Genomic DNA, 27570 nt, shown 5'->3' with positions numbered 1-27570 from the left:
TCTTTTTATAGCCAAGCTTTCACCTAGAAGGTGGGAAATCTATATAAAGCTGAAAGGAGGATGCTGGATTCCTCTTACAGTATCCCTCACCTAGTTAATGGTTGCTGAGACACTTCTATCTCAATATGGGTCAGGTTCCCATTTTTTTCCGGGGGTTGCTGGGGCTACCCCTTTGACTCTGGGCAGGTGCACTGAATCGCCCATTAAGGGAAGAATACTTTTCAGTGTTAGGGCTGTAATTAGCCTAAGCAACTTGTGTACATTTTCTGATAAGTCCTGTGCATTGTGCGTTTACCCTTTGCATACTGCGTTTACCCAACATCAGGAGAAAATTTCCCCAACTCACAGGTTGTTTGAGTTCCCAAGGACTTTTCAGGTGGCATGACTACAGATTAATAAATGCTAACTCCGGGGTATGTTAGTGCTAGGTGCTGAATGGGGCTGTTAACCATCCAAGGCACCAGGTTCCCTCCATATTGAGTTAATTGCTGCTGAGGTTTCTATATTGCACTGCAAATGAACCCCTTTATTTAAGAACACACAAGTTTTTACTCTTAAGTATTTTTCTCTTTGATAAGGGAAAATGCTGATAAGGGACCCTGACAGGGCCTCAGGCTCCTTAATATGGATCCACAGGTGCCCAATTTTCAGGAAACTTCCTCACTCTATGTTCCCTGCTTTCCCTTTTTAGGGAATACGGGTTTTCCCTGGTTGGTAGAGTCCTATTATCTCACGTGCTGATGCAAAATGTCCCTACTTTCTCCGGGACACTGGCTGCCATGAGGCCTTCAGGGAGATTTTCCAGTTCCACTGGCCATGTTTCTTTTGATGCTGCATTTTTGTTCCCTGGCTCCACAGAACCAGGGCACCAGTGATGCTCTTAGGTCCCTATTGGCCACAATGTTTTCTGTTTCCCAATCTGTAGATTATTCCTGATGGGGTTTTGGGGTACTTTCTCAAGAAGACAGCCCCTACTGTGCCACAATGTCCCTTCACTACATTGGGTGGCGTGGTCATCTCAACCATCGATCGGGACCTACCTAGAATTACAATGTTGTGAATAGCATTATGCATACTGCACGTATGATCATTTTATGCTGCCAAATGGGCTTAGTTTTTTGGATGATCGAGGTCAGACGGTTTGCAACCTCTTACTTCACCTTTATGTGGGGTGTCATTACTCATGCTTATTAAATGATACTTCCCTGGCTGTTATTCCCGTCAAGCACATCTGATGGTCATCTCAGCCCTCTGTTCCTGATTAATTCTTATTCAATATTTGTAACACCATTATGCTAATGGCTTTAAGGGGCTTGGCTATTTTTTTCCATACGCTAATACCCCTATTATTCTTTGCAATTTGTATAGTATAGTGTCAGTTACACATAAAACTTTTGGTATAATGGCAACATCTAACCTGTTTTTTTCTTTTATCCACTAAGGTGGCGTTCTGGTTGCTATCATTTTAACCAAAATGAGGGGGGACTCATTGGTCTGTTTTCACTTTCCATCTGGTTAAGGTAGTATTTCCTAGCCTGGAGTTTGACCTAGGGTAGGTCCCATTGCCTAACCTGTTTTCTTCCAAATCCTCAGTCACTAACTGGACAATCTCTTCATGCGCTCAGTGCCAGAGGACCATGTCTTTCAGGTTCATTACAACATATAAACAACCTATTGGTTTGATGCATGGAAGGCTGAAGCAGCAGCTTCTTTAGAAATCGCTTCCGGGTGGGTGGACGCTGCAAGACTTTGTGTTTATAGTAATGCTGAATTAAACTGTCCACTCCAGGTGGAGGCCCCTTGCAACAGGGCTCACGCCTTTTTCACTGCTTTCCTTGCCACGACAGGTCCCCAAGACTTCTGTAAAGTGGCAACCTGGCAAAATTATTTTGCAACCAGCCATTACTCCTTCTTGTATGTGATCTTCAACTCTGTTAGTGCTTCCAGCTTTGGGGATGCAGTTACCTGAGGACTAAGGGTGCTCCTGCAGTCACTGTGCTGGATAAGCGTTGACAGTTTCAGTGACAAGTGTCCTCCTTTCTTTTTGCACTGTTTTGTACTCCAGTGAGTCCTTTTATTTTGAGCTGTGGGGAAGTGGGGTGGCTGTTCTGTTGCCAGGTGGCCTGGCTTCACATCTGATCATGCCGTGTTTACGTCTGGCTGGGCATGCCGCAGAAATGCTGCCCAGCCATGATGGCTGCTCCTCACCACAGTTGTGATAAAGTACATTGCAGGAGTGCAACAATTCCGTAGTGTCCTTTCTGCTGACCTAGTGGCAAGGGAGCTTTGCCTTTCAGTAGGATGCAGTCTGTTGCAATAGTGGAAGTTAATGCATAATTTTTCCTAGGTTTGAAAAACTAGCCAAGTATTGTGCCTGCAGAACATGTGTTCCACAATGCTGGCCTTATAGTTAATCATCTAGGCACAAGACTGGTATGTTAACATGTTAATTTTTCTTAAGAAAAATCAGTAGCAGAGCTAATTATATGAATGTAGGCAAGACTGTGAGTCTGTTAATGCTCAGGCATGTTCTTTGAAGAGGCAATATAGAAACTTAAAAGTGTATCCACGCTTAAATGATAAAATTGTTAATCGTTAAAATGGTTGCTTTTTGAAAATGAAACTTAAATAAGCAACTTAAAATGAAACTTAAATAAACACATGGTTTCAGGTAAAGTAATAGGCAGAGGCACCTTCTGTTTTCATTAAAATATATTAAATCATTAAAAATATATACCCCTCCTAACTTTAGAAGAGCCAGCGAGGTGTAGTGGTTAAGAGTGGTGGACTCTAATCTGGAGAAGAGGGTTTGATTCCCTACTCCTCCACATGAAGCCAGCTGGGTGACCTTGGGCTAGTCACAGTTCTCTTAGAGAAGAAGAAGAGTTGGTTTTTATATGCCGACTTTCTCTACCACTTAAGTGAGACTCAAACCGGCTTACAATCACCTTCCCTTCCCCTCCCCATAGCAGACACCCTGTGAGGTAGGTAAAGCTGAGAGAATGTGACTTGCTCAAGGTCACCCAGCTGGCTTCATGTGTAGGAGTGGGGAAACAAATCCAGTTCACCAGATTAGTCTCCACTGCTCATGTGGACGAGTGGGGAATCAAACCCGGTTCTCCAGATCAGACTCCACCCCTCCAAACCACCACTCTTAACCACTACATCACACTGGCTCTCTCAGCCTCACCTACCACCACCGTCTCCTCCTCCTCCTCCTTTGTTTCTAACATCAGCTAAGGCCTTTTTAAAGTAACTTTTCACTATGGTCTTTAATTCTATGCTAAACAGTTTTTACTTTGTTAATGTTTTTAACATTGTTATGATTATAATTGTATTTTATTGTGAGCTTTGTTTTTTTCTAAAGCAAGTGTTATAAATAAAAATAAATATGGTGGAATGATTTAAACCTTTAACTGGTAATTTGGAAAAAATTCTCAGTATTTTCAGTTGTATGTGTGTGTATGTTAAGTGCTGTCAAAAAATCTTCCAACTTATGGTGACCCTATGAATTTATGACCCTGACCTGGATGGCCCAGGCTAGCCTGATCTCATCAGATCTCAGAAGCTAAGCAGGGTCAGCCCTGGTTAGTATTTGGATGTGAGGCCATCAAGGAATACCAGGGTTGTTGTGGAGAGGAAGGCACTCACCTTTGTTAGTCTCTTGCCATGAAAACCCCAAAAAAGGGGTTGCCATAAGTCTGCTGCGACTTGACGGCACTTTACACACACAAACATGAATTTATGACCTCCAGAATATCCTATCATTAACAGCTTTGGTCAAGTCTTGCTAACTGGGGGCTGTGGCTTCTTTTATTAAATAAATCCGTCTCCTGTTGGTTCCTTTTTTCTTGCTGTCTTCAGTTTTCCTATTGTCTTTTCCAGTTATTCTTGTCTTCTCACATTTGTAAAAATTTTGTCAGTATTTTCAGTTGTAACAGATTTCAATTAGTGAACATTGATTTATGTCTCTTATAGATTTATACGTTCAAGAAATTGATAAGCATCTGAAAAGATGGTTAGATCAAGATCAAGATCACCACAATGGAAACGAAGGTAATGCTCCAATTTTCCTGAAGATAATGTAGGTGTCAATTAATTTGCTAGCAGAGAACATTAAATGGGGATTTCTTATGATTTAGTAGTGGTAATAGTAAAAATCTTTCATGTAAATAAATGTAGGGTTTACTGTGATTCCATCAGGGGAGTTAATGGGTCATTTAAATAGGGTACCATATTGTGAGAGAGTATATCAATGTGGTTCTGGTCAAATAGACACTCTTCAGCATTCCTTGTTTAGCTGCGACCTGCTCAACAAAGCTAGAGACAGATGGATAAATCCATTTATCTGAGAATCTGTCTGTGAATTGGATAATTTGAGGGTTATTTTAGCAGGGGTGGATTCTAATACTACATTGGCAGTTGCCAAGTTTTTTTTCCCAGTCAATCAAGGTAAAAAAATACTAATTTTCTTATGGGTTATTTAGATCTTTTTCTTTAATTTTTGATCTCAGTGTGACATTGTTCAGGGCTGAACTGGCTATATGAAAAGTATAATTAAAGTAAAGTAGGGTTTACTGTGAGATAAACTATCCCCAATTCATAGACCCTCAGGATTAGTTAGCTGCTTTGAAAGCCCTATTCACTGTTGTGGATGAACAAGGGTTGATGGCTTCATTGGTTCAACACAAAACAGTCTCCTGCTGTGTTTGTGGTATAGTAGATTACTACTTTTATGTATACAATTTTCAGAAGCCTGCTTGTGTGATGAGAAAAATGCATATGCAGGGACCTTGTTCTGTATTAAGATCACTTCTCACTACTTCAGGGCATGTATTTTTTAAAAAAGTGGTAAGCATAAACTGCTGTTGGTAACTAGAGGAAGAGGTTCTTCAACATAGTTTGCTTGAAGCATCTAACTTGCTGGCAGAAGTTATATTGCAGCACTTACACTGGAATTATATTTTTCTGTATGTTGTAGGTCTCTATCACCTGCCTTCAGGAATCAGGAACACAACAGACAAAGGCACAATCACTTTAGTTATGACTGTGAATACAAGGGTTACCGGAAAGATCCAAAGAAGCCCATGCCATGGAGAATGGAAGATGGGAAACATGGACAAGTTAATTCTAGACACATGCCGCATGAAACTAACCAGCACCGAGTTTATGAGTGTCAGTCACATTCACCGACTCTGAAAAGAATTCCTTACGAAGATCTACATAGTCATAAACCTTGTAGAACACATTCACCAGAACGGAATGAAAATATCAAAAGATACCAGTTTACTTCCAGATATTCAGAAATGTCTCACAAAGAGCATAATCAATCCTTTTATCCTACCAAAGTACGAGAGAGAGAAATGCATGAAGATACTCGAGCTGCTGGAAAGACAAAAGGAATGGCAGTTTTTCATAGACCGTTAGGGACTTCGTGTAAGTTTGAAAGGAAATGGAATGAAAATGACTTAAGGCACCAGCAATTACAAGAAGACAAATATACTCAATCACCTCGAAGATTTTCTGGTGAATATATGCCAAGGAGTTCTTTGCAGAAGAGGTAGAGAAATTGCCCAGTTTTTAAAATGATTTTTGTGCTGGAAAAGTCCATTGCCTGTATAGTAGAAGATTTCTGCTCTGAAAGGCATTTTTCTAACATAATGAAACATAGTTTAATTGTGGGCTGCTGGTGGTAGAGAAGTATTTTATCTTTTAGGTTAATCCTGTTGGTGGTTAGCATATGAGAGGATCATAATTTCCCTGCTCTTTGTTGGCTTGAGGGATCAAGGGGTGACACATTCTACATAAAAACCTGTGTTTACCAGCATTCTGCATACGTAAGTTCTCATTTTCTTCCTTACTGCAAGTATAAATCACTTTATGTCAACACAGGTATCCTGAAGATCGTGATTACAGGGAACATGGGTATACATCTAAAAAGGCTAAAGAAATGGAGAGATATGATGACAAAGAAATAACAAGCAATTTGAAATGGAAGCAAGATCATTCCTCTTCACCCAACCAAGAGAAGGGAGGACAAAGAAATCCTCGTCTTCAGTCCCATCGGCCTGTTGAAAAGGAGTACAATGACAACTGTAAAACGAAGCTGACATATGATTATAGTCACAAACGTCATAGAATCACAGAGGGAGGAAAATATGTTTCTGATGGCAGAGAAGAAAAGTATGTCAAGTTGGAAGACACTAAATATAACTATCCTAAAGCAGCATGGAATAGCAAATATTCAGATTATTATAACAGTGAAAGAGTGAGCCATACAGAAGAACATCATACTGAAGCACCTGTTAAATATTTTTCAGAGAAGGGGTGCAACTCCTCTGTTAAATCTTACAAAAATGATACTGGTCTAATACCCTTTGATCAAAAAGCAAAGGATAGAATAAAGAAGGAAGGGGATCTTAGGGGGCAAATAGATTTTTCCAGTAGTCACCAGCATGACACCCATCACAAAGTTTCAGATGTAAAAGTTTCAGATGTCCACAGTAGTAAAGAAAGGCTCACAGTCAAAGTGGATATGAAGAAAATAAATAAATACAGGTATTGTATCTTTCAGTTTTCTTAATGTTCACTCTTAACCTCTTAAAGAAATTCTTAAATATGAAAGTGTCTGGTAATAAAGCTTCAGTACAGTGGAGTTTAGTGGCAAGGATCCTAAGGGATCTGCACTCTGTGACATCGCATGCTGGACATTTTCTGTATAAGCCTTTATTCTGCATCCCTTTATCTCCCCTGAAAAATTCTTCCTAGAAGTTGGGAAATCCTCTAATAGCAGCATTTGTTGTGATTCAAGGGACACAGCTGGAAAAGAGGGTCACCCACTCATTCCCATCGGGTATACAAAGCACCTTTCTTCTCAAAATGCTAGAAAGTATTTATAAATACTTCCCAGGAAGAGGCAAAAAGAAATAGGTATCTTGATGTCTCTTAAAAGTGACTTTTTAGCTTTTACTTTGTCCAGAGTGGTTTACCATGGACAAGAGTCTGAAAATGACATTTACAGCCAGTTTATATAGCCATAGGAACATAGAGCTGGAAGGGTACGCAAGGGTCACCTAGTCCTACCCCTTCCACAACATAGGAAATTCACAACTACCTCCACCCATTCCCCCAGTGACCCCTGCTCTATGCCCAGAGGAAGGAAAAAAACTTCCAGGATCCCTGGCCATGTAATAAAGCTGAACTGTACCACTTCAGTCTGTGAGGCAGAGTAGGTAGGGATAGGGAAGAGGTTGCTTGTTTAAATATTTCTTTCTATAAACCGAACTAGCATGTCGGGGGGTAAAGGTTTAGCCTAGCTTCCTCCTTTTGAGATGCTTTTTTAGTGTTCAGGACAAGGGTTTTGTTCTTGTTGAGGTGATTAAATTCCCCACCTGTAGCAGCCACTATCTAGGAGAAGTTTTCCATTTTATTCTATTAGTTGCATAAATTGGCCCTCAGATTGAACAAATCAGGAATTTCACCTACAGGGAGAAATCTACTTAGGTATAGAACTGAGCTTGGCAATAGATTTTGAAGGTCTTGCAAACATTCAGACCTTCTAGAATGGCAGGACTGAAAGAGCAGTCATGGATAGGCAAGCAGAGTTTGTGTCAGTATGTAAAGGAGCAGTCCATAATGTAGGTCAGGTACATGTAAGGGACGGTATGGAGCTTAAGGCCCAGGAAAGCAGACTCAATGAGGTCTGAACAGGCCAGAAATAATAGGGAGCTACAGGTAACTAATACTGTTCCCCAGCATTAAGAAGTATAATTGGGTTCCTAGCAAGTTAGGAGGAGGCCATACTTGGACCCCAGAGCTGTAACTGTAGGTTTTATTTATTGATTTTTAAAATAAAAATTCTGTTTCATCTTCTACCCTTAAGAGTGGCTTAAGTCATCTTAAATAAAACGTGAACTTAGAAGCACATGAACAATAAACACTATAAAATTTAAATAATTCAAAAGAGCACCACAAGCCATATCTTCATAAAACTGAAAATTCCAACCTTATTCAGTAAGCCACTGCATTATAAACTCCTAAGGTCTCCTTGAACAAGACTGTTCTTCAGAACTTCCTGAAGGACAACAAAGTTTCAAAAGATAGCTGTGTTGGTCTGCAGTAGAACAGCTAGGTTCAAGATCAATAGCACCTTAGAGGCCAACAAGATTTTAGGATAATTCACAGTGGGTAGCCGTGTTAGTCTGTTTGCAGTAGTCAAAAAGGGCAAGAGTCCAGTAGCACCTTAAAGACTAACAAAAATATTTTCTGGTAGGGTATGAGCTTTCGTGAGCCACAGCTCACTTCTTCAGACACTTCTTCAGATTTTAGGAGTACGAGCTTTTGACCCCGAAAATGTTATTGGTCTCCAAAGTGCTACTGGACTCAAATCTAGCCAACAAAGTCTGCCCTTTAGAAAGCAATTCCAAAGAAAGCAATTCAAAGAACTAAAGCAGATTTACATCTAAAAGATGGACCAACCAATAAGATTGGTATGTTATGATTTTTATGAAGGTTCCTTAAGCATCTATATTTGTTTAATTTGGAGTTTCTACACTCTGTAAACTGAGCATTCTAGTTATTTAATGCTTGTATTGTATTGTAATACTAACAGCCCTGCGGCACAGTGGTAAGCTGCAGTACTGCCATTAAAAGCTCTACTCACGACCAGAGTTTGATTCCGACAGAAGTCAGTTTCATGTAGCCGGCTCAAGGTTGGCTCAGCCTTCCATCCTTCCGAGGTTGGTAAAATGAGTACCTAGCTTGCTGGGGGTAAAGTATAGGTGACGGGAAGGCAAAGGCAAACCACCCATAAACATCATCTGCCTAGTAAGTGTCGAGATATGAAATCACTCCATGGGTCAGTAATGACCCGGTGCTTGCACGGGGGACTACCTTTACCTTTATTGTAATACTACATGCATCAGTCGATGGGCTGAACATTATTATTAGGCTACTAAGGGATATATATGGGGTTTAATAGTTTTCACTGAATTTTTTCCCCCACTGCAAAATGGTGGTATTGGGGACCTTAAAAAGCATGGATAGTCCATTGCAATCACATGTACACCCTTTTGGGAGCAGTCTTTTTCGCTTCAAATAGGAATCCTGATAATCTGCAGCATGGGTATACCTTTGTTTTCATATGGGTCTTGTTCTGTCAAGGAACTGCAATGGTATAAGGCCAACCAATCAAATTTGATTGGCTACATAATGACATTACTGTTTCTAAGCAGAACAAGTTATTTGAAAACAAAAATTGGTCCTCAAGTAGTAGGCTATCAACTTTGCAAAGAGGTTCAGACCACCAAGAAATGAGGCAGAGAGCTTCATTCCTTGGAATGGTTTCCCTCTTTATCCACAAACGATTCCCAAAATAACTGAAAGGAACTATTGTTTTCTGCAGGAGGGAGGAGTAGAGAGGAGGAAGAAAGAGAAAACATTTGCCAGAAGCACCTGTACTTTTGGTTCAGCCCTAATTTTGAGTTGGTGATTTTTAAGTGCATTACAGCAGCATAATTTGCCTGTTATTTTTATATACTTGTGTAGGAATAAAGTAAGCACTGTGAGGTTCACTTTATATCAAAATTGAAATATAACTTCCTTTCCTTTAAATGTGGCTTATTCTTTGTTCAATTTTTCTTCTATTTAATCTTTTAAATGTATTGTTATTACTTTGATTTTTTGTTTAAATGAATATTTTCTAAATATGTGCAAATTTGTTCCAGGGCTGCTTCTAGCCATATCATGGAAAGGCAGATGTCGTGTGATCTAGTAGCTGTGGGTAGAAAAACTGAAAATTTCCATCCGGTATTTGAACATATAAAATCTGTGACACAGAAGGTAGAACATAACCCATCAAACGAATTTGCTCAGGAAATCATCACAATTATCCATCACATTAAAGGTGGTTACAGTATGTTGGAGATGCAATTGATACGTAGTATAATCAAGTTACTATGGTCTTTATTATTCTAGATAGCCCAAGGTATGAAGCATCATGCAGACTGCACAGAGCTATGAGAGAATAATTTGAAGGAGGAGTAGATATTTAATATTGGTGGGATATTTTGCAGGCTTTAGAAAGAAATCTAATACTTTGGTACCAGGAATCCAGGAAAAGTTATTTTTCTACTTCTTAGGTAAAAAATGATTGAATTCAGAATTGAAGTGATGAGATAGACAGTAGATAACTGTCACATTGAAAGGGGACCCTTGGTAATTCCCTGTTGATTTTGGGCAGTTAACAAATGCATGAAACTTTGAATATCATATCTCGTTAGAATAGTAGCATTCTGTGTGCCACAAACATAATTTTATTGTGCATGAGTAAGCACCTAAATAACTTTAAAAACATTATTCAGTGTATTTGTTCAATTGTACTTTTAACTGTGAAATTGCAGCAAGGGTTAGCTAAAAACATTTTCACGCATCTTCTTCACAGCAAACTATTTTAAGTCTTCTGACTTGACTTTACATGAACGCTTCTCAAAAATACAAGATAAGCCAATTACAAAAGAAATGAAAAGACACTCTGATCCAGAGATCCACAGGTAAAATCTTTTATATTTAGAGAAGAGTAAGCAGTAAAGGATACAAAATCTTGATAATAAAAGACTTTATAATTTTATCTTAGCTTAATAACATGATCCAGGTCTAACTAATTCCTGAATGGATCATACTCTTGAGTTACATCCTAATCCTATGCAAGTAGACTCAGAAGTAAATCTCACTGTGTTTCGTGAAATTTATTTCCAAATAAGTGTGTATCAGATTGTGATTAAAACTGAATCTGTCCAATCTGTTTTAACAGGGAATACTTACCTCAAGGAGATCCCCTTCTTCTATGCATTTCCCCACTCATTATAAAAGGCAGTCCTGTTTTCCTCTCCTCTCCTCCCAATTTGTAACCTGCTAGATATTTTGCTACATTCCATAAAAGTGTTACTCCAACCACTACCAATATTCTGTAATATTTAATGAAAGGAAAATTAAACTGGGAAAGTCAAAGACATAAAACTTAGAATAGGAGGTGGGTAGGTTTCTGCTCACCAAGCATGTTATCTTGCTGCATGACGCCCACATATTAGACATAATTTGTATGTGGGGGCCTATGTATGCACAGTCCAGCATGTGTAGGCACAATCCATTTCTGAATTTTTTTCAAGCGTTGCCCACACATTTCCGGCCTGTGCTTTTTGGACCATAAAAATCTAGCTTGGATGATCAACAAGGGAAAGAGAATTATCTAGCTAATAGGTATGTGACCTAAAAGACCTGTTCTTTTACATCTTTAAGTGCCCTTCTTTGTTGTACCTTCCTCCACCTTTGCCCTAAGCTATATATTTGTGTGTGTGTGATTCAATGTCTTTTGAATTTTAACTTTTTCCTTTTGGTCCTCTAACCTTTGCTTAATTGTGCTCATTCCATCAGGAGAATTGATATGTCTTTGGCAGAACTTCAGAATAAACGAGCTGTTCCATGTGAATCCGGGCAGGTATGCAGATTTTTCTTAATGTATTTTCGGGCATACTAATAATTACATTTCACTTTTGTAAGCAATCTGCAGTGTTTAGATTTCTCCAAAATGTACAGGCTTGCTGTACTGAAATAATTTTAACTACATCTGAAAACATTGCAGTTAGTTGCTGCTTAGACAGGAAAGGGAATAGCTGATATCTCTAAACTTAGAGGGTCTGTTTGCTTTGTTTTATATGTATCTGGGTTTATCTTAGTCTCAGGACTGTTACAAATACAGGGACAGAAGGGAAATCAAAGGTACTGTTCTCTACTTCATTTATTTTTGTAGAGTGTTGTGAGAGTTCTAGAAGATCCAAATGACCTAAGACATGACATAGAGAGGAGAAGAAAAGAGAGACTGCAGAGTGAAGATGAAAACACATTTTATGTTGATGGGATGTCACAAAGGTAGGTGTCAAGATAATTAATAGTTGAGTTCAGATATCATGGCTGAACATTTAATGTCTAATTATCTTTTCATTTGTATGGCACATATACATTTGCATTTTGTTTTGGAGTATATTTTTAATTCCTTCTGATGTTGCGTTTTTATAATAATGTTTACCTATTCCTTTGCTTGTCTCAGAATATTCTTTCTTTGCTCTTCTACCCCTTTTTGAGTAGCTGTGAGCAATAATGTTTGATATTAAACTGTCAGTCATGCTGTCTTGGGACATATGAGCAAAGATGCGCCTGAGGTTCCTGTTGCAGAAAAGGGGTGGACAAGTGTAGGTGGAGACAACAATATGAAATCTCCTTCCTTTCATCTCTTGCCTGATACAGTTTTTACATTATTGTTGGATTCATTTTAATATGTTGTTTTAAAAAATTGGGTATTTTAAAGTTGGCACTGAGTTGCCTCAAGCCCTCTTTTGGGAAACAGGAAGCCTATTAATGCTCTAGGACAGGGGTCCCAAGCTTTTTGATCCGGTGGGCACCTTTTGAATTCTGACGTGATGTAGCCAGTGACAAAATGGCTACCTCAGGAGCGGTGCCAATGACAAAATGTCATAACTCTAATAATAACTCTTCAGTTAGTTACTACCCAAAGGTTGCGGAATGATTGTCCTTTTTGCATTCTCATTTTCACTTTGATACTAGCTTTCAAAATCACTATTAGTCCAGTTTTGAACTTGGTATGGCACTGAGAATAAAATTGTGCTGTTGAGTAATCTCTGCCTGGCAAAATTGTAGCAGTGGGGGGGGGGCAGAAACCCCCCCACAAAATACATACAACACTTGCTTTCTTTCTTAGCCTAAATTTGTCTTACAGCTTTAACAACATGCAGCATTCATAACGGCATATTTTAAAGTGTATGTATGTGAATATATATGCCTTTTTATATTTTAAAAATATAGGAAAATAAAGGTTGAAAACATACAAATATACTGCTAATCCCATTATGACTACAAGATGGTTTAAGTCCAAACAAGTTATTACAAAATTTGTGTTTTGTATCCAACTTAAAACATTGAACTGGGCAGAGCAGGGGTCACTGGGGGAGTGGGGGGGGAGGTAGTTGTGAATTTCCTGCATTGTGCAGGGGGTTGGACTAGATGATCTTTGATGTCACCTCCAGTTCTGTGTTTCTATGTTTCTAACTCTTCAATATTACATTATCATACCTATTATCAGTATATTTGATTCTCTATAAGGCCAAATCCAGAGAATGGAACTGTGAACAGAGCAGACAAATCATTCTACAAATTTGAGAAAAGCCTCAGGTTTTTAGAAAAACCAGGAAAAATCTGGTCCCCCCCCCCCAAAAAAAAAATAGAAGCAGCACCTATAGCTTTAAGAAGCACATACCCTATGGCCTCTATGGCTCTTGCTAAGCAGCTACAACCGTATTGCCAGTTGAAGCCTTGGTTTCTGTCACTAAAAGGCAGTGGGAGGAGGCAGGGCCCTTTCCAGGTCTGTTTTGGCCTTTGAGGGAGGACTCAACATGGCCAGGCCTGCCTGCAACCACCAGGAGTCTTGATACGATACGAGTTCATGACTCACCCAGGCCTAGGTGCTCACTACTGTTGAACAATATCCACCCCACAAAAGTCAGTGTAGTGGTTAGAGTTTCAGACTACGATAAGGGAGACCCCACGGCAACCTAGGTATTGCTTGGTGACCTTGGACCAGCCACGCACTCTCAGGCTAACCAGCCGCACACGGTTGTTAAGTTAAAATGGAAGAGAATAATCTAAACTGCTTTGGATGCCCATTGTGGCGAGAGGCAGGGTGTACATACAGTAAATACATATAGCTGAATATGGGGAGGCAGATATAATGTAGATTGGTTGGAGGGTAGGAAGGAGAGAAGGAAACAGGGAAAGGTGAGGGTATGGGGGTTACCAGGAGAAGGGAAAGAGGAAATAGTGTGGGGAAGGAGATACAGAGGAAAGTCAGGTGCCCCTTGCAAGTCCTTGTAGGTTCTCCGTAGTGCAGCTGGGCCTGGCCTGGAGGCTGGCACGGCCCAACTTCACCAGACTTTTCCCAGGGATGGGCTTCCAGGGTTAGAGAAGGAGGGGAAACAAGGCAAATAAACATAGGTTGCCTGGTGGGTGGGAAGGAGAGAAGGAGGCAGGAAAAGAGGAGGGTTTCAAGAAAGGGAAAGAGGAAAGAGTGGTCTTCACTCATAAAAGGATCTAGTTAATTCCTAGCAGCACTGTGGATGCTTTAAAAGATTTAGCATTCTCTTCTCTTGTTGGCTTCTCTGTGTGTTTGTCATCCCAAATCATGCAAAGGCTTGTATTGAGATACAATCAATATGCTTATTATGATCAGTGTTTATTATTTCTTTTATTGTTGACTAAACTCTTGTGTGCCTCCAGGGCAACCACTCTGTAAGCACTCTCAGTCACTCAACACTGGGTGTAGTAGACTTGATCTTATCCTGGAGTTAAAATTTGAGGTTGCTGCAGAGCCCAGCAGTAGTTTTCATCAGCATTATCTGATGAGTGGGCTTCAGTTCTTGCCCTTCCTTCCTTAATCACAACCTGCATTTTGACAGCAATTTTGACAACCAATTAATGTGTTTTCCTCTTTAACGCTGTGATGCCCTCTCTGAGAGTAAATGCTATCTCCTTTTTGCACCATGTTGGCTGGACTTTTACAGATATTCTGATTGTTGTTTTGTTGTACCAACTCTACCCACCAAAAGTTATATAAATTTATTCATGAATACTTTTTTAAAAAATTACTTTACTGTGTGAGTTAAAATTATTTCCTTTAGTCTTCACAGCTTTTAATACTGTATCTTTTTAGGGATGAACAGAGTTGTAGCTTTCCAAAACCACGAAACTTTTACTCCTATGGATTCCAAAGGTCTACACGATTCCTAAGGCCACCTTGGAGGAAGTTTATTGGGAAAAGTCACATGGTAAGTTGAAGTGTGACATCCTTTTCTTTCGTTATGTAACTTAAGTTATTTCATGTTAAAATTTGACTTTTGCTTCATTGGCTGGTCATGGGAGTGGTCATGCCCTTGTAAACAAGTTGCAAACAGCACTCTGCAAAGTAGCCCTCTTAATTTGTAGAAATGTCCCATTGTTTGGGAAACTTGGGAACTTTTCAGAGTTCATTCCAGGTTTAGTTTGCATTCTTACAACTTTTTAAAAGCTGTTTAAGTTCTTGCATTTTGAAATTATATGCTTTCATCTTCCCATGTTAGTGTTCCTTCCGCTTTAAAGCAGTAAATATTTTACCTTCTTCAAACAGGACTACTTTTCTCATAGTCTCCAAATCCATTACTGAACTGTTACCAGGGAACTGGGCCTTCTAAGTCTATCCCACAAAGGCTAAAATGCCGTTGGTGTTGACTGATAAACTTGTATATAAATGCTGACAATTAATAATTATTTATAAACATATTCAGACCTCACAGTGGGCACTTAAGAAAAATCAGATCAGTGTGCACAAGGTAAAATGCAGGATAAAATATGGTAGATACTCCAGAGCAGCACATATGGAGAAATGAAATGAGAGAACCGTTCTGGGAGAAACCAGACTTATGAAATAGAAAAGGAAGAGGTCATGTATTTGTTTAAAACCACAATTTACTCTATGTCCACTAGTAAATAAAACTGGTAAGGGCCAAATGTTCTAAAACTCTGTAAAGACTATTAAAATTACTATATTCATAGCTACTACTATGCTAAATGTTCTCCATTACAGTGGACAAAAATCAAGAAAGTATGTATGGCAATATGTGCTGGGAAGCAAGCAAAGATATCCTCTGGTAGTATTTTTAATTAGTTCCCAAAGCAAAAGGAAAATTGTGTCTTATTCATTCCAGGATAACTATCAACAGCACACATTCTAAATTCTGGAGTTTGAATAGATATGCCAGAAAGGATAATGAGCATTCTCAGTTCTGGGTGGAAGGGCATCTTGATCCGTGGGTATTCTCGTCACGTGCCCAGGGAGGCAGGACCAAATATTTTTTCTATAGCTTCCTGTCTCCCTGGGCGGGAAACCCAGTTTCCGTCCTGCCTTGTATAGGGTGGCAGCGTTTAACTTGAGCTCCGTCTATAGAGGATTCCTCTCCATTTCTCTCCCTCTCCGACCTTGTTGTTTTCTCCCTCTCTCCTCCTGCCGTTTTAGACGCGTTTGCGTCTACCCGCTTTTACCGATCTTCCTAGCCCCCTCCCTTCCTCACCCCCTCCTCTTTTCTCCCGACTCCACTTCGTCCCTCGGACAAGATGGCGGACGGCAGGAGGGACTCCGATTCGGACCTCCTGTCCGAAGGAGATGCGGATCCGGCCCTCGTTGTTTCAACAGGGCGAAGGCGCAAAGATCATTCTGGCGGCCGAGCCAGCGGCCGCGCGGCGCCCGGCTCCGATGGGGCGGCCGCAGCAAAGAAAGCGCGCTCTGAGGAGCCGCTTCAAAATGGCGCCCAAACGGGAGAAGGGCGCGAACGGCCACAAACCACGGGCCTGGCCCCGGGAAATTCGGCCTTGGAGGGCACCTCTTTGGATTTCGTTACTGGGGGTAATGTATGTGGCGATGAGCCTGAGGCTCCTGTATCTCGGAGGGAAATGCTAAATTTCTTTAATGGGGTGTTAGACAGACAAGCACAAATGATGAACGCCTTTAGGGATTCCATGGCTCCCTTGTTACATGGCATTGCCCCTTCACAGTCTCACTCTCTTAACCCCCAGGGGAGGGGGGAGCAAGATGGTCAGGCTAACTCTCAGTGGCGCACCAAGGCAGCCTTAAAATCACAACCGGTGGTTCAGTCCTACCAGCCTTCTGAAGAATATCTCTCAGGGGCTTCTGACTCAGAAACTAGAGAGGAAGGAGAATTTGACTCCGACGAGGACACTCCTATACTATTGGAAGAACAACATCCTCGCCTGTTTCTAGCAGAGGATTTCCAGACCCTCTTAAATAAGGCCCTTATTGCACTGGACCTCAATGAGGACCCAGATACAGAGTCAGTTCCAAAACCAAAGACTAAAAAGAAGGGAACCAGGGAATTCTTCCCCAGTACCAAGCCCAGGATTTGGGAGATTCCTTTCCCTGAGTTTTTTGAGACTCAGGTCCAAACTGAGTTAGACAAACCCCTTGCCAATAGGCAGTTTTCAGCGAGCATAAAAAAGCTCTACACCATGGTCCCTCAGGCCATGTCGCTATTCCAGCTCCCTCTCATTGATGCCCCCGTGGCAGCACTTCATTCCTCAGATCTCCCCGCAGAGGATGGAATGGGAAGCATTAGAGATCCCATCGATAGGAAAACAGAGATCCTATCAAAAAAGGTGCACGAGGCCTCCACCCTGGCCATTCAGGCCTCGGCCGCTACATCAATTATGGCAAGGGCCTCCATAGTTTGGATCAGAAAGATCATCCAGTTGTATACTGGTGACAACCGTAAACTAACAGAAGGCCTTAATAGGCTTCTCAAAGCATCGGCATTTATGGCTGACGCGTCGTTGGACGCAATGTCCTTTGCTGCCAGGGCCACATCTTCCAATGTCGCCATCAGGCGGGCTCTTTGGATCCGCCCTTGGCAGAATGAATTAAAGAATAAGACTCTGACAATGTCCTATCCCTATACTGGAGGGAAACTTTTTGGCGAAAGACTAGAAAAAATTTTAGTTGAAAATAAGGACAAAAAGAAAGTGCTTCCTAAGTCCTACAAGAGAGATGGGAGATCTTCATCTTCATCCTCTTTTCCCAACTTTAGGTCCTCACACACCCTTGCTCCCTTCAGACCAGACCACAGGAGGGGGGCTTGGGGTAACAGTAACAATTTCACCATCTCGTAGAGGGGGTGGCAAGTTTTTTCGTCCCCCCCAGGGACATCAGCAATTCACCAACACCAAGGGAGACCGGTTTCCAAAAACCCCAAAACAGTGACGCCAACCTCAAAGATATAGGGGGCAGGCTTCTTCTTTTCCAGGATGCGTGGGACAGATCTTACACGGACGCATGGGTAGCTCAGATTGTTCAATCGGGCTACCGCATAGAATTTACCAACATACCCCGAGACAAATTTGTAAACTCCCCAAGGTCAATAAGACCAGAAAAACATCAGAGAACCTTGGAGGCAGTATCTCACCTCCTGCAGATCCAGGCCATCGAACCTGTTCCTCAGATCGAACAGGGAAGTGGGGTATATTCAATTTTCTTTACAGTCCCCAAGAAAAATGGGGACTGGAGAGCTATTTTAGACTTAAAACACCTGAACAGTAGCGTGCGTTACAGAAAATTTCGCATGGAGACGCTACGTTCCATTCTAGAAGCCCTTCAATTGGATCAGTACCTCACTTCCCTGGATCTGAAGGAGGCGTACCTCCACGTCCCCATCCACCTGTCCCATCGCAAATTTCTCCGGTTCTGCTACGACCGGAAGCATTATCAGTTCAAAGCCCTCCCCTTCGGGTTGAACTCCGCTCCCCGCGTCTTCACCAAAATCTTGGTGACGCTGGTAGCCTTGCTTCGCCAGGAGGGGATTGCGGTTTTTCCGTACCTCGACGATCTCCTGATTTGCTCAGGGACCAGAGAGCAAGCACTGGATCACACCTCCAGGGTGATTCAGGTTCTATCTTCACACGGATTCCTGGTGAATTTGGAGAAGAGCCACCTAACCCCCACACAAAGGTTGGAACATCTGGGGGTTATTATAGACACTCACAAGAACTTGGTAATTCTTCCCCAGGACAAGATAGTCAAAATCCAGTCCATGGTCAAGACCACGATAGGCTCCACTCGGGGCAGAATCATGACCCTAGCCAAATTACTAGGGAAGATGGTTTCCTGCATAATTTCGGTACCGTGGGCCAGGTTCCACTCAAGGGGGCTCCAAAACTTACTTCATCCATATCAGGACCTTATCACAAGGAGCAGGGACAAGGTAGTTCCTCTCCCGCTATCCTTCCGACAATCTCTGACTTGGTGGTACAGGAGCAGCAACCTCAACAGGGGATTACACTTCTTAGTAGAAGACCGTATCCAGGTATTTACGGATGCCAGCCTGGAGGGTTGGGGAGCCACCTGTCAATCCCAGATAGCCCAGGGCACCTGGTCCATCAGGGAAAGAAAGATTCACATAAACAGACTAGAGCTGAGAGCAATCCTCTTGGCTTTAACTCACTTCCAGAACATACTACGCCACAGACATGTCTTGGTCCGAACGGACAACATCTCGGCCAAGGCATATGTCAACAAACAGGGGGGGTCGAGATCCCCCAGCCTATACAAGGAGGCAAGGGCGATCCTTTCTTGGGCAGAGTCAAACCTATTATCTCTTTCCGCAGAACACATCAGCGGGTCCCTAAATTCGCAGGCCGACTGGCTAAGTCGTCAGATACTGGACGAAGGGGAATGGTCCCTCAACGAGTCCATTTTCAAACAGATTCAGGAGAGGTTCGGCCGACCCAAGGTGGATCTCTTTGCCTCGGCGACCAACCGCCTTCTACCCAGGTTTTTTACCCGGTACTTTCATCGGGAAGCGGAACAAATGGATGCTCTGGTGGCTCCATGGCCTCAGGAGCTCCTGTTCGCCTTTCCTCCCATTCCCATACTACAGAGGGTGGTTCGAAAGATCAGAAGGGAAAGAGCAACGGTCATACTCATTGCTCCCCTCTGGCCAAGGAGACCTTGGTTCCCCAGCCTGCAAAAAATGTCAATTCAGTCCCCTTGGGAACTTCCAGCCAACCCAGACCTCCTACATCAGGGACCTCTGTTCCATCCAGAACCTCAATGGCTGCGCTTAACCGCGTGGAAATTGAGCGGGGATCGCTCCTAGGGATCGGCTACTCCCCAGCTGTAGTAGACACGATGCTAGAAGCTAGGAGACCGTCAACTAGGAGAATATATAATACTTCTTGGAGGGCATTTGTACTCTGGTGCAAGCGTAAATCCATCGATCCCCTTTCCCCAGGGATCCCTAAGATTCTAGATTTCCTTCATGAGGGTCTGGATATGGGTCTGTCGGCTTCCACCTTGCGCAGACAGGTAGCGGCGTTATCTACAGTTCTAACCGATATAGAGGGTTTTCCCCCTTCTCGACACCCACACATTATAACCTTTTTAAAAGGTGTGACTCAAACCAGACCGCCGGTAGTGCATCGTTTCCCTACCTGGCGCCTCAACGTGGTTCTCTCGGCCCTAACTAGACCACCGTTTGAGCCGATCAAGGAAGTGTCCCTTAGAATGCTGAGACTTAAGACTATTTTCCTTATCGCAGTGACCTCCGCTCGGCGTGTGTCTGAGCTTGGAGCACTCTCCTCCAGAGAGGGTCTCTGCACATTTCACAGGGATAAGGTGGTGTTAAGAACGGACCCCACCTTTGTTCCCAAGGTAAATTCCCTATTCCACAGGTCTCAGGAGATACACTTACCTTCCTTTTGTCCTCATCCGGTTCATCCCAAGGAAAAGGAATGGCATAAGTTAGACCTACGTAGTTTGCTGAAAACTTACCTCAGTCGAACAGCTGACTTTAGAAAATCTGATGCCCTCTTCATCTCCATCACTAATCCCAATAAAGGGGGGAAAATGTCAACCTCTGCCATTAGCACGGCAGTCAAGCAGTGTATTATTGAAGCATATAGGGCCAGCAAAATTCCCCCTCCGGAAGGAATCACTGCACACTCAGTGCGCAGTGCGGCCACTTCAGCAGCTTTCAATAAACAAGCTTCCCTGGAAGAAATTTGTCGGGCGGCCACATGGTCGTCAGTCTCCACCTTCGTTAAACACTATAAAATAGATTCCAGGGCCTCCGCTGACGCCGCATTCGGTAGAAGGGTGTTACAGCAAGTCTTGGACTAGTACTGAATCCCACCCCGGGGCATAGCTCTTGGATATCCCACGGATCAAGATGCCCTTCCACCCAGAACTGAGAACGGAGCCTTGTGTACTCACCGTGACGGCTCCTTCTGTTCTGGGTTGAAGGGCATCTTGCCCACCCTTCTCAGGTCCAAGACCCCTTTCTCCTTCATAGAGGGCATTAAAATTGGAAATTCACAACAGATTGTAATTCCTTCCTGAAACTAACTATGTCCGCCATTTGTCCAGGGACCTTTCCTTAACGTTTCTTTCTTGTTGAAGTTACTGTTCTTTCAAGGAGCTCATTGTTTTTTGCTTAAATGCAATGCTGTTGTTTGCTTGTTGTTGTTCACTTACCTGTCTCATTAGCTCGGCGAGTCCGTAAACTGGGTTTCCCGCCCAGGGAGACAGGAAGCTGTAGAAAAAATATTTGGTCCTGCCTCCCTGGGCACGTGACGAGAATACCCACGGATCAAGATGCCCTTCAACCCAGAACAGAAGGAGCCGTCACGGTGAGTACACAAGGCTCCGTTCACATTGTCCAGTACACTTATCAGACACCGTTTATTCAAGCATACATATTTTGGAAGTCTATTCTGTGGCATCCGATGAAGCTTTATCAAACACATAAATATATTCCTGTGTATTCATGTTGTGATGGAAGGAAGCCCAGCAACCACTGTAAGCAAGCATAGTAACAAGTTCCTTGAGAAATATTTAAGGAAGCCCTAAGAAAATGATTTTGAATGACCTCCCAGATCATTCAGGTTTTTTTGTGCTCCATAATTTAATAGAATCATAGAGTTGGAAGATACCACCAGGGTCATCTAGCCCAACCCCCTGCACAATGTGAAAAATTCACAACTCCCTCCCTCCCACACCCCAAGTGACCCCTACACCATGCCCAGAAAAAAGGGGAAAAAAGCCCTCCAGGATCTCTGGCCAATCTGGCCTGGAGAAAAATTGCTTCCTGACCCTAAAGTGGTGATTGGCACTACCCTGGGCATGCAAGAAAGGGCCCTGAGAGCCAAACACTGATGCAAACCTTCCTGCCCTCCCTCTCATGATCTGCTATGGTCATAAAATCAGCATTGCTGACATATGGCCATCTAGCCTCTGCTTAAAAACCTCCAAAGGAGAGCCCACTGCCTCCCAAGGAAGCCAGTTCCACTGAGGAACTATTCTGTTACAAAGTTCTTCCTAATGTTTAGCCGGAAACTCTTTTGATTTAATTTCAACCCACTGGTTCTGGTCCCACTTTCCGGGGCAAGAGAGAACAACTCTGCTCCATCCTCTATATGACAGCCCTTCAAATACTTGAAGATGGTTATCATATCACCTCTCAGTCGTCTCCTCTCCATGCTAAACATACTCAGCTCCTTCAACCTTTCCTCATAGGACTTGGTCTCCAGACCCCTCACCATCTTTGTTGCCCTCCTCTGGACACATTCCAGCTTGTCTTCAGCCTTCTTAAATTGTGCACCCAAAACTGAACACAGTACTCTAGGTGAGGTCTAACCAGAGCAGAGTAAAGCGATACCATCACTTCGTGTGATCTGGACACTATACTTCTGTTGATGAAGCCCAAGATTGCATTTGCCTTTTTAGCTACCGCATCACACTGCTGACCCATGTTCAGTGTTTGGTCTACTAAGACCCCTAGATCCTTTTCGTGCACACTACTGCTAAGACAAGTCTCCTCCATCCTATAATTATGCATTTGATTTTTCATACCTAAATGAAGAACTTTACATTTATCTCTGTTGAAATTAGTTTTAGCCCAATTCTCCAGCCTGCCAAGATCAACTTGTATCCTGGCTCTGTCTTCTACTGTATTTGCTACCCCTCCCAATTTAGTATTGTCTGCAAATTTAATAAGCATCTCCTTTATTCCTTCATCCAAATAATTGAAAAAGATGTTGAACAATACAGGGCCGAGGACAGATCTCTGAGGCACTCCACTAGTCACTCCTCTCCATGTGGATGAAGAACCATTAACAAGCACTCTTTGAGTGTGATCCAATTACAGATCCAACTAACAGTAATAGGATCTAAACCACATTTTCCCAATTTGTCAACAAGAATATTATGTGGAACCTTACCAAAAGCCTTACTGAAATCAAGATAAACTTTGTCTACTGCATTCCCCTGCTCCAGCAAGGTAGTAACTTTCTCAAAAAGAAGATAAGATTAGTCTGACATGACTTGTTCTTGAGAAACCCGTGCTGGCTCTTAGTGATCAGATCCATCCTTTCTAAATGCTCAAGAACTGACTATTTGCTTATTTGTTCTAAGACTTTTCTAGGTATAGATGTCAAGCTTTTCCCCCTTTTTGAAGAAGAGGACACAGTCTATCCTACAATTTGAGGCACAGACATTCCTTCAACAACTTTATTGGGAGGGTCTTCATATCTTAGCCCATGAAATTTTAGGATGGTTTGCATAGTTTTGGAGGATGTTATTTTAAGGGCAGCAGCTGTTTCTTCCAAGAAAGAAAATTCCTAAATATCATAAGTTGCTACCTGGTTTGTTGGGTGGTCATCAGTTTCTGTTAAATAGATCTCTCATTAAACAGAACTTTTGTCTTATTATAATTAAATGTTTTCTCTTTCAAGTTCTTCAAGTAGATGTGAGTCTTATTTGAATAAGTGATAAAAGTATCATATCCTCTGTATATGTGAAAATTGGGACCTTATTAGAAATGGGTAGCAAAAAATTCTGGATGTCACAGTTGTTTTGCAATATTATTAACCTAAAATTAAAAAAAAAAAATAGGCGATCCAGACAAATTCTGTGAGTAGTTGGAATTTTCACAGACAGCCGACTGCCAGCCCTAGCATATGTACACAGCCATCTAAAAGGAAAAGTGGCCATTCAGTGTTAGTGTTAATTTTTATGTTTTAAATTTTTAAGAGAAAATGAGAATATAACAATAAAAGAAAATGGAAATATAACAATAAAAGAAAATGGAAATATAACAATAAAAGGAAATGGAAATATAACATTACTAAAATACTCATACTCATAATACAAATTCTTGAAAAGAAACTAAAACTGTGCTGCTAATATAACTAAAATATCCATAACAGTGAACCAAGCAATACTCTATTTATCTAAAATCCACATGATTATTACATACTCCCTCTCTGCGATTAATACATCGGAGTGTTTTTTCCATGTTTGAAATAGTTACATTCCAGCGGTCAGTGTTAGTGTTAAATTATTTTACCTACAGCTGCTGCCTGTCGGTAGTTCAGATAGTAGTGTGTCTTTACAGGGACTTCCCCATTTGTCAGTTATCCAATGTGTAATATTTCTTTTAGGTATAGCCAGAGTCAGACTCAAGTATTATTCATGATGTGGAATTTCAAGGCCAGTTGTAGACGAGGGAGAGTTCAGATAATGGCCTATGGCTATTCCCAGACCTATTTTTAGTTGAAAAGCATGTCTCCTGTAACTCATCAGCCACTAATTTCCAAAATTTGTATTCATCGTTTTCTATAGCTGTTATCCCAAATTGGACCTTCCGCCTTTCCCTTCAGGAGACATGAAATGTACTTTATGTCTGTTGAATGTATAAGTATTTTGCCTTCTTATGGGTCCTCAATGTCTAACTATATTGTGGCCCCTACAGCTTCTTTTCTATATTCATTATCAAAGCATCCCATGTAAAGTTGTTAAATAGTGTTGAGGGAATTTGACTTTATAAGGATAGGTTGTAAGCAGTGATCATTCATTCATACCTAGAAAAAGCACAGAGGCTTGAATGGTCTTTGCTCATGTGCATTTCTCTCTTAAGAGTTGCAGAAGTAATCCTCTGCTGTGGAGCTTCCTTCTTCTGGCGCTAGGCACTTTCTGCTTATTGAAAAACACTGTCATTTTACAAATGGAAGTGCCTAGCACCAGAGGCAAGAAACTCTGTAGCCCCCAGAGAGAAGCACCATGAAGCAGAGGTTTAGGATATGAGACATTCTGCATTCTCTTTAGGCCATCATCTTTGATGACATCAAAACTTCCATCAATTTTTCCTGAACTGTAATGTTACATTTGTCTAATTTGGGACCTAAGATGGCATAATTTGTTCCATCGCAGTCTCAAAAATGTTATAATTATGAGGTAACCAGTCAGTAATATCAACAAAATAATGATCGTTTTCAGACCTATATTCCACTAAAAGGTTATTGCTATATGGCAGAATTACATTAATAATGAAAGAAATAATTTCACCGTTCCTCTTGTAAAAGATACAAAAAATACCCACAGTACCATTACAGATCACATATGGCTGTCTTATTAATATGATGATTATGTGACTTCCTAGTTTTTGAGAAATGGGACTCTGCCACAGTAATAGACAATAAATGCCAAAAGTTATTGCCAACTAGTTCTAGGTGAATGTTAAGTTCCCCACCACTATGGTGATAGAGTCCTTGTTAAACAAACAATGTTTGCCCTAGACTCTCTCTATGGAAATCTCTAGCTCCCATAGGGGGAATGTACGGATGCCTCCCTTGCTACCTGTTTAGAATGAAGATTTGGGAACTTGGACAGGTGATGACCTTTAGAACATTTGTTGCGAGGAGCTTGGCGGATTAATTATAGAGTCCTTACTATAGAATCCAGAAACAGCCAAGCTACAAAAAGCCAGTGATTGTTTATTTACAGTGCATAAAATCCAATTCACACACTCTCCACGCTCCACCAACTATCTCCCGCGCTGTTGGTACATTTCACAGTACATTTATACTTTTCAGGTTTACAGGAACCAATCAGCACCCAGCTGACTCATTTAGCTTAGTCATTGCACCTTCTTGCATCAGCTCATGAGCAACACCTGCTCTTTCCAGCTGAACCCAGTTTCCACAGTGCAATGTGTTCCCAACCTCACAGTTCCTGATATGCAATGACTTGCTATCTTGACAACATTAACTGAGGCAGCAGTCAGTAGACTCCAGGAAACCACAAATATATTGTATCCATGTCAAACGTTATTATAAAGCCAAGTTTACTTTGGTAATGCCTCTTTTCTTGGGATAGCAGAGACAACTCATAGTAGACATTATTCGTTTGGTTGTTGGCTATAATTGAAATTAACTTGTGTGGTTTATTAAAAAACATATATGTGGTCTTGTCAGATACAGGTGCCTGAACATGTCTCTTTCACACAGATCTAATTGGAGGAGCATTATAACTTGTGAAAGAGATATGGAAGGAAAGAGTTAAACACGCTCATCCAGGGAAAGGATGAGCGTGTGTATATTTATAGGTACTACCTGGAACTACTCATTAGATTAAAAAAACAACAACCATGGAAGATCCCAATCATGGGATTTCATATCGTATCTGTTTTTGTTCTCAGGAACAGAAAGCGTTTAATCAGAGTTTGTGAACACTTCGATTTCTCATCTTTACAAATGCTGTAGTAACTGTTATCTAAAATGACCTGTATGTTATCTAAAAACTGTGTTATATAAAACTACTGTTTGTTATCAGACAATTCTAGAACAGTATACACTCTTCCATTGTGGCTGCTAATAGGCTGTACTTTCGCTTTGAACTATACGTTGTAATGGGAAACAGTCCAATTACATAAACTGTTCCCCTCCTCAAGCCTTTTCATTATAAATGTTGTGTACTATTGCTATTCCAGCAAATAATTTAATTTATGTTGGCAAAGTGCAACAGAGAAGATGCTCCAGAAACACGGCCTCTCTTCAAGCCATGGGATACCAAAAAGCCAAGGAAACAATCAGAGACTCTTGGACCATGCCTTTCAATTGGATAGGGCTAATTAATATTCACTTATCTTGCAATACATCAAACCTTTCCACCCTGCAGACTACCTTGGATTCCTAGAAGTATCCAAATATCGAAGGGCCTTTACTCTTGCACATTTCATTGCCTTTCCTTCAGCTTTCCTGGAAGGCAGGTATCTGTACTCCCTTTCATCAACGATTATGCCCATGCAAAAAAGAGAAAGTGGAAACAATAGAACATGTCCTGTTGCAATGTCCCTTCTACAACAACATAAGATCGCAGTACATTCACCCCATATTGTCATCCTTTCCTGGGAGATCGGGAGAAGCTAAAGTTTCCCTTCTCTTAGCAGACTCCTCTTGGGAGATAACCACTCAAGTAGCCAAATTTTGCCTCCGGTCTAGTGGGATTCGTAAACGGCTGATAGAATACCTTTCCCTATAGAAGATCTTTCCTCCTCTTCAAATCATCCATCCCAGAATCATAAACTTGTATTATTTTATTTTAGTATTTTAACCTAACTTTGATTTTTATTCAGAGCTGATATAAAACTTGGTTGATTGAATTTATGAAGATGTAAAAATTTAAATTTTATTTATTTGTATGCTACCTTTTCCCCTAGTGGGGACCCAAAGCGGCTTACATAATTTCCCTCTCCTCCATTTTATTCTCACAACAACCCTGTGAGGTAGGTTAGGCTGAGAGTGTGTGAATGGTCCAAGGTCAACCAGCAAGTTTCTATGGTAGAGTGGGGATTTCAACCTGGATTTCAACTAGGATCCCAGATCCTAGTCCAACATTTTGGATCCTAGTCCAACATTTTAACCACTACACCACACTTGCTCTCATGTGTATATGTTTTAGTAAATTAATTCAGTAATTTTATAAATTAATGAAATTTTCTTTTAATCTAGAATTATTATACTTCAAAAACACATGATTCTTCCCATGATCAGTTTGAATGTGATATTGAACATTCTGAAGCACCTAGAAGACCGTTCAAGGTATGACTTTTAACTTTTCTGAATTCTAAT

The 27570-nt window shown here is 41.3% G+C and overlaps 1 protein-coding gene across 1 annotated transcript in view; it reads left to right on the top strand.

Moving 5' to 3' along the window:
* The first annotated feature begins 3980 nt into the window (after window positions 1–3980).
* Window positions 3981–27570, top strand: part of BCLAF3 (BCLAF1 and THRAP3 family member 3) — a 34458-nt gene continuing 10868 nt past the window's right edge. The window contains exons 1-9 of the mRNA XM_056861725.1: window positions 3981–4056; window positions 4982–5560; window positions 5893–6558; window positions 9726–9904; window positions 10442–10550; window positions 11431–11494; window positions 11807–11925; window positions 14777–14891; window positions 27451–27540. Coding sequence (XP_056717703.1) covers window positions 4016–4056; window positions 4982–5560; window positions 5893–6558; window positions 9726–9904; window positions 10442–10550; window positions 11431–11494; window positions 11807–11925; window positions 14777–14891; window positions 27451–27540 — 1962 coding nt within the window. The 5' untranslated portion in view covers window positions 3981–4015. The remainder of the gene's footprint in view (window positions 4057–4981; window positions 5561–5892; window positions 6559–9725; window positions 9905–10441; window positions 10551–11430; window positions 11495–11806; window positions 11926–14776; window positions 14892–27450; window positions 27541–27570) is intronic.

This window comes from Euleptes europaea, chromosome 16, assembly GCF_029931775.1.
Source record: "Euleptes europaea isolate rEulEur1 chromosome 16, rEulEur1.hap1, whole genome shotgun sequence".
Classification (NCBI taxonomy): Eukaryota; Metazoa; Chordata; class Lepidosauria; order Squamata; family Sphaerodactylidae; genus Euleptes; species Euleptes europaea.
Note: the sequence above shows the minus strand (reverse complement) of the source record. Positions and strands in the feature narration are given on the sequence as shown.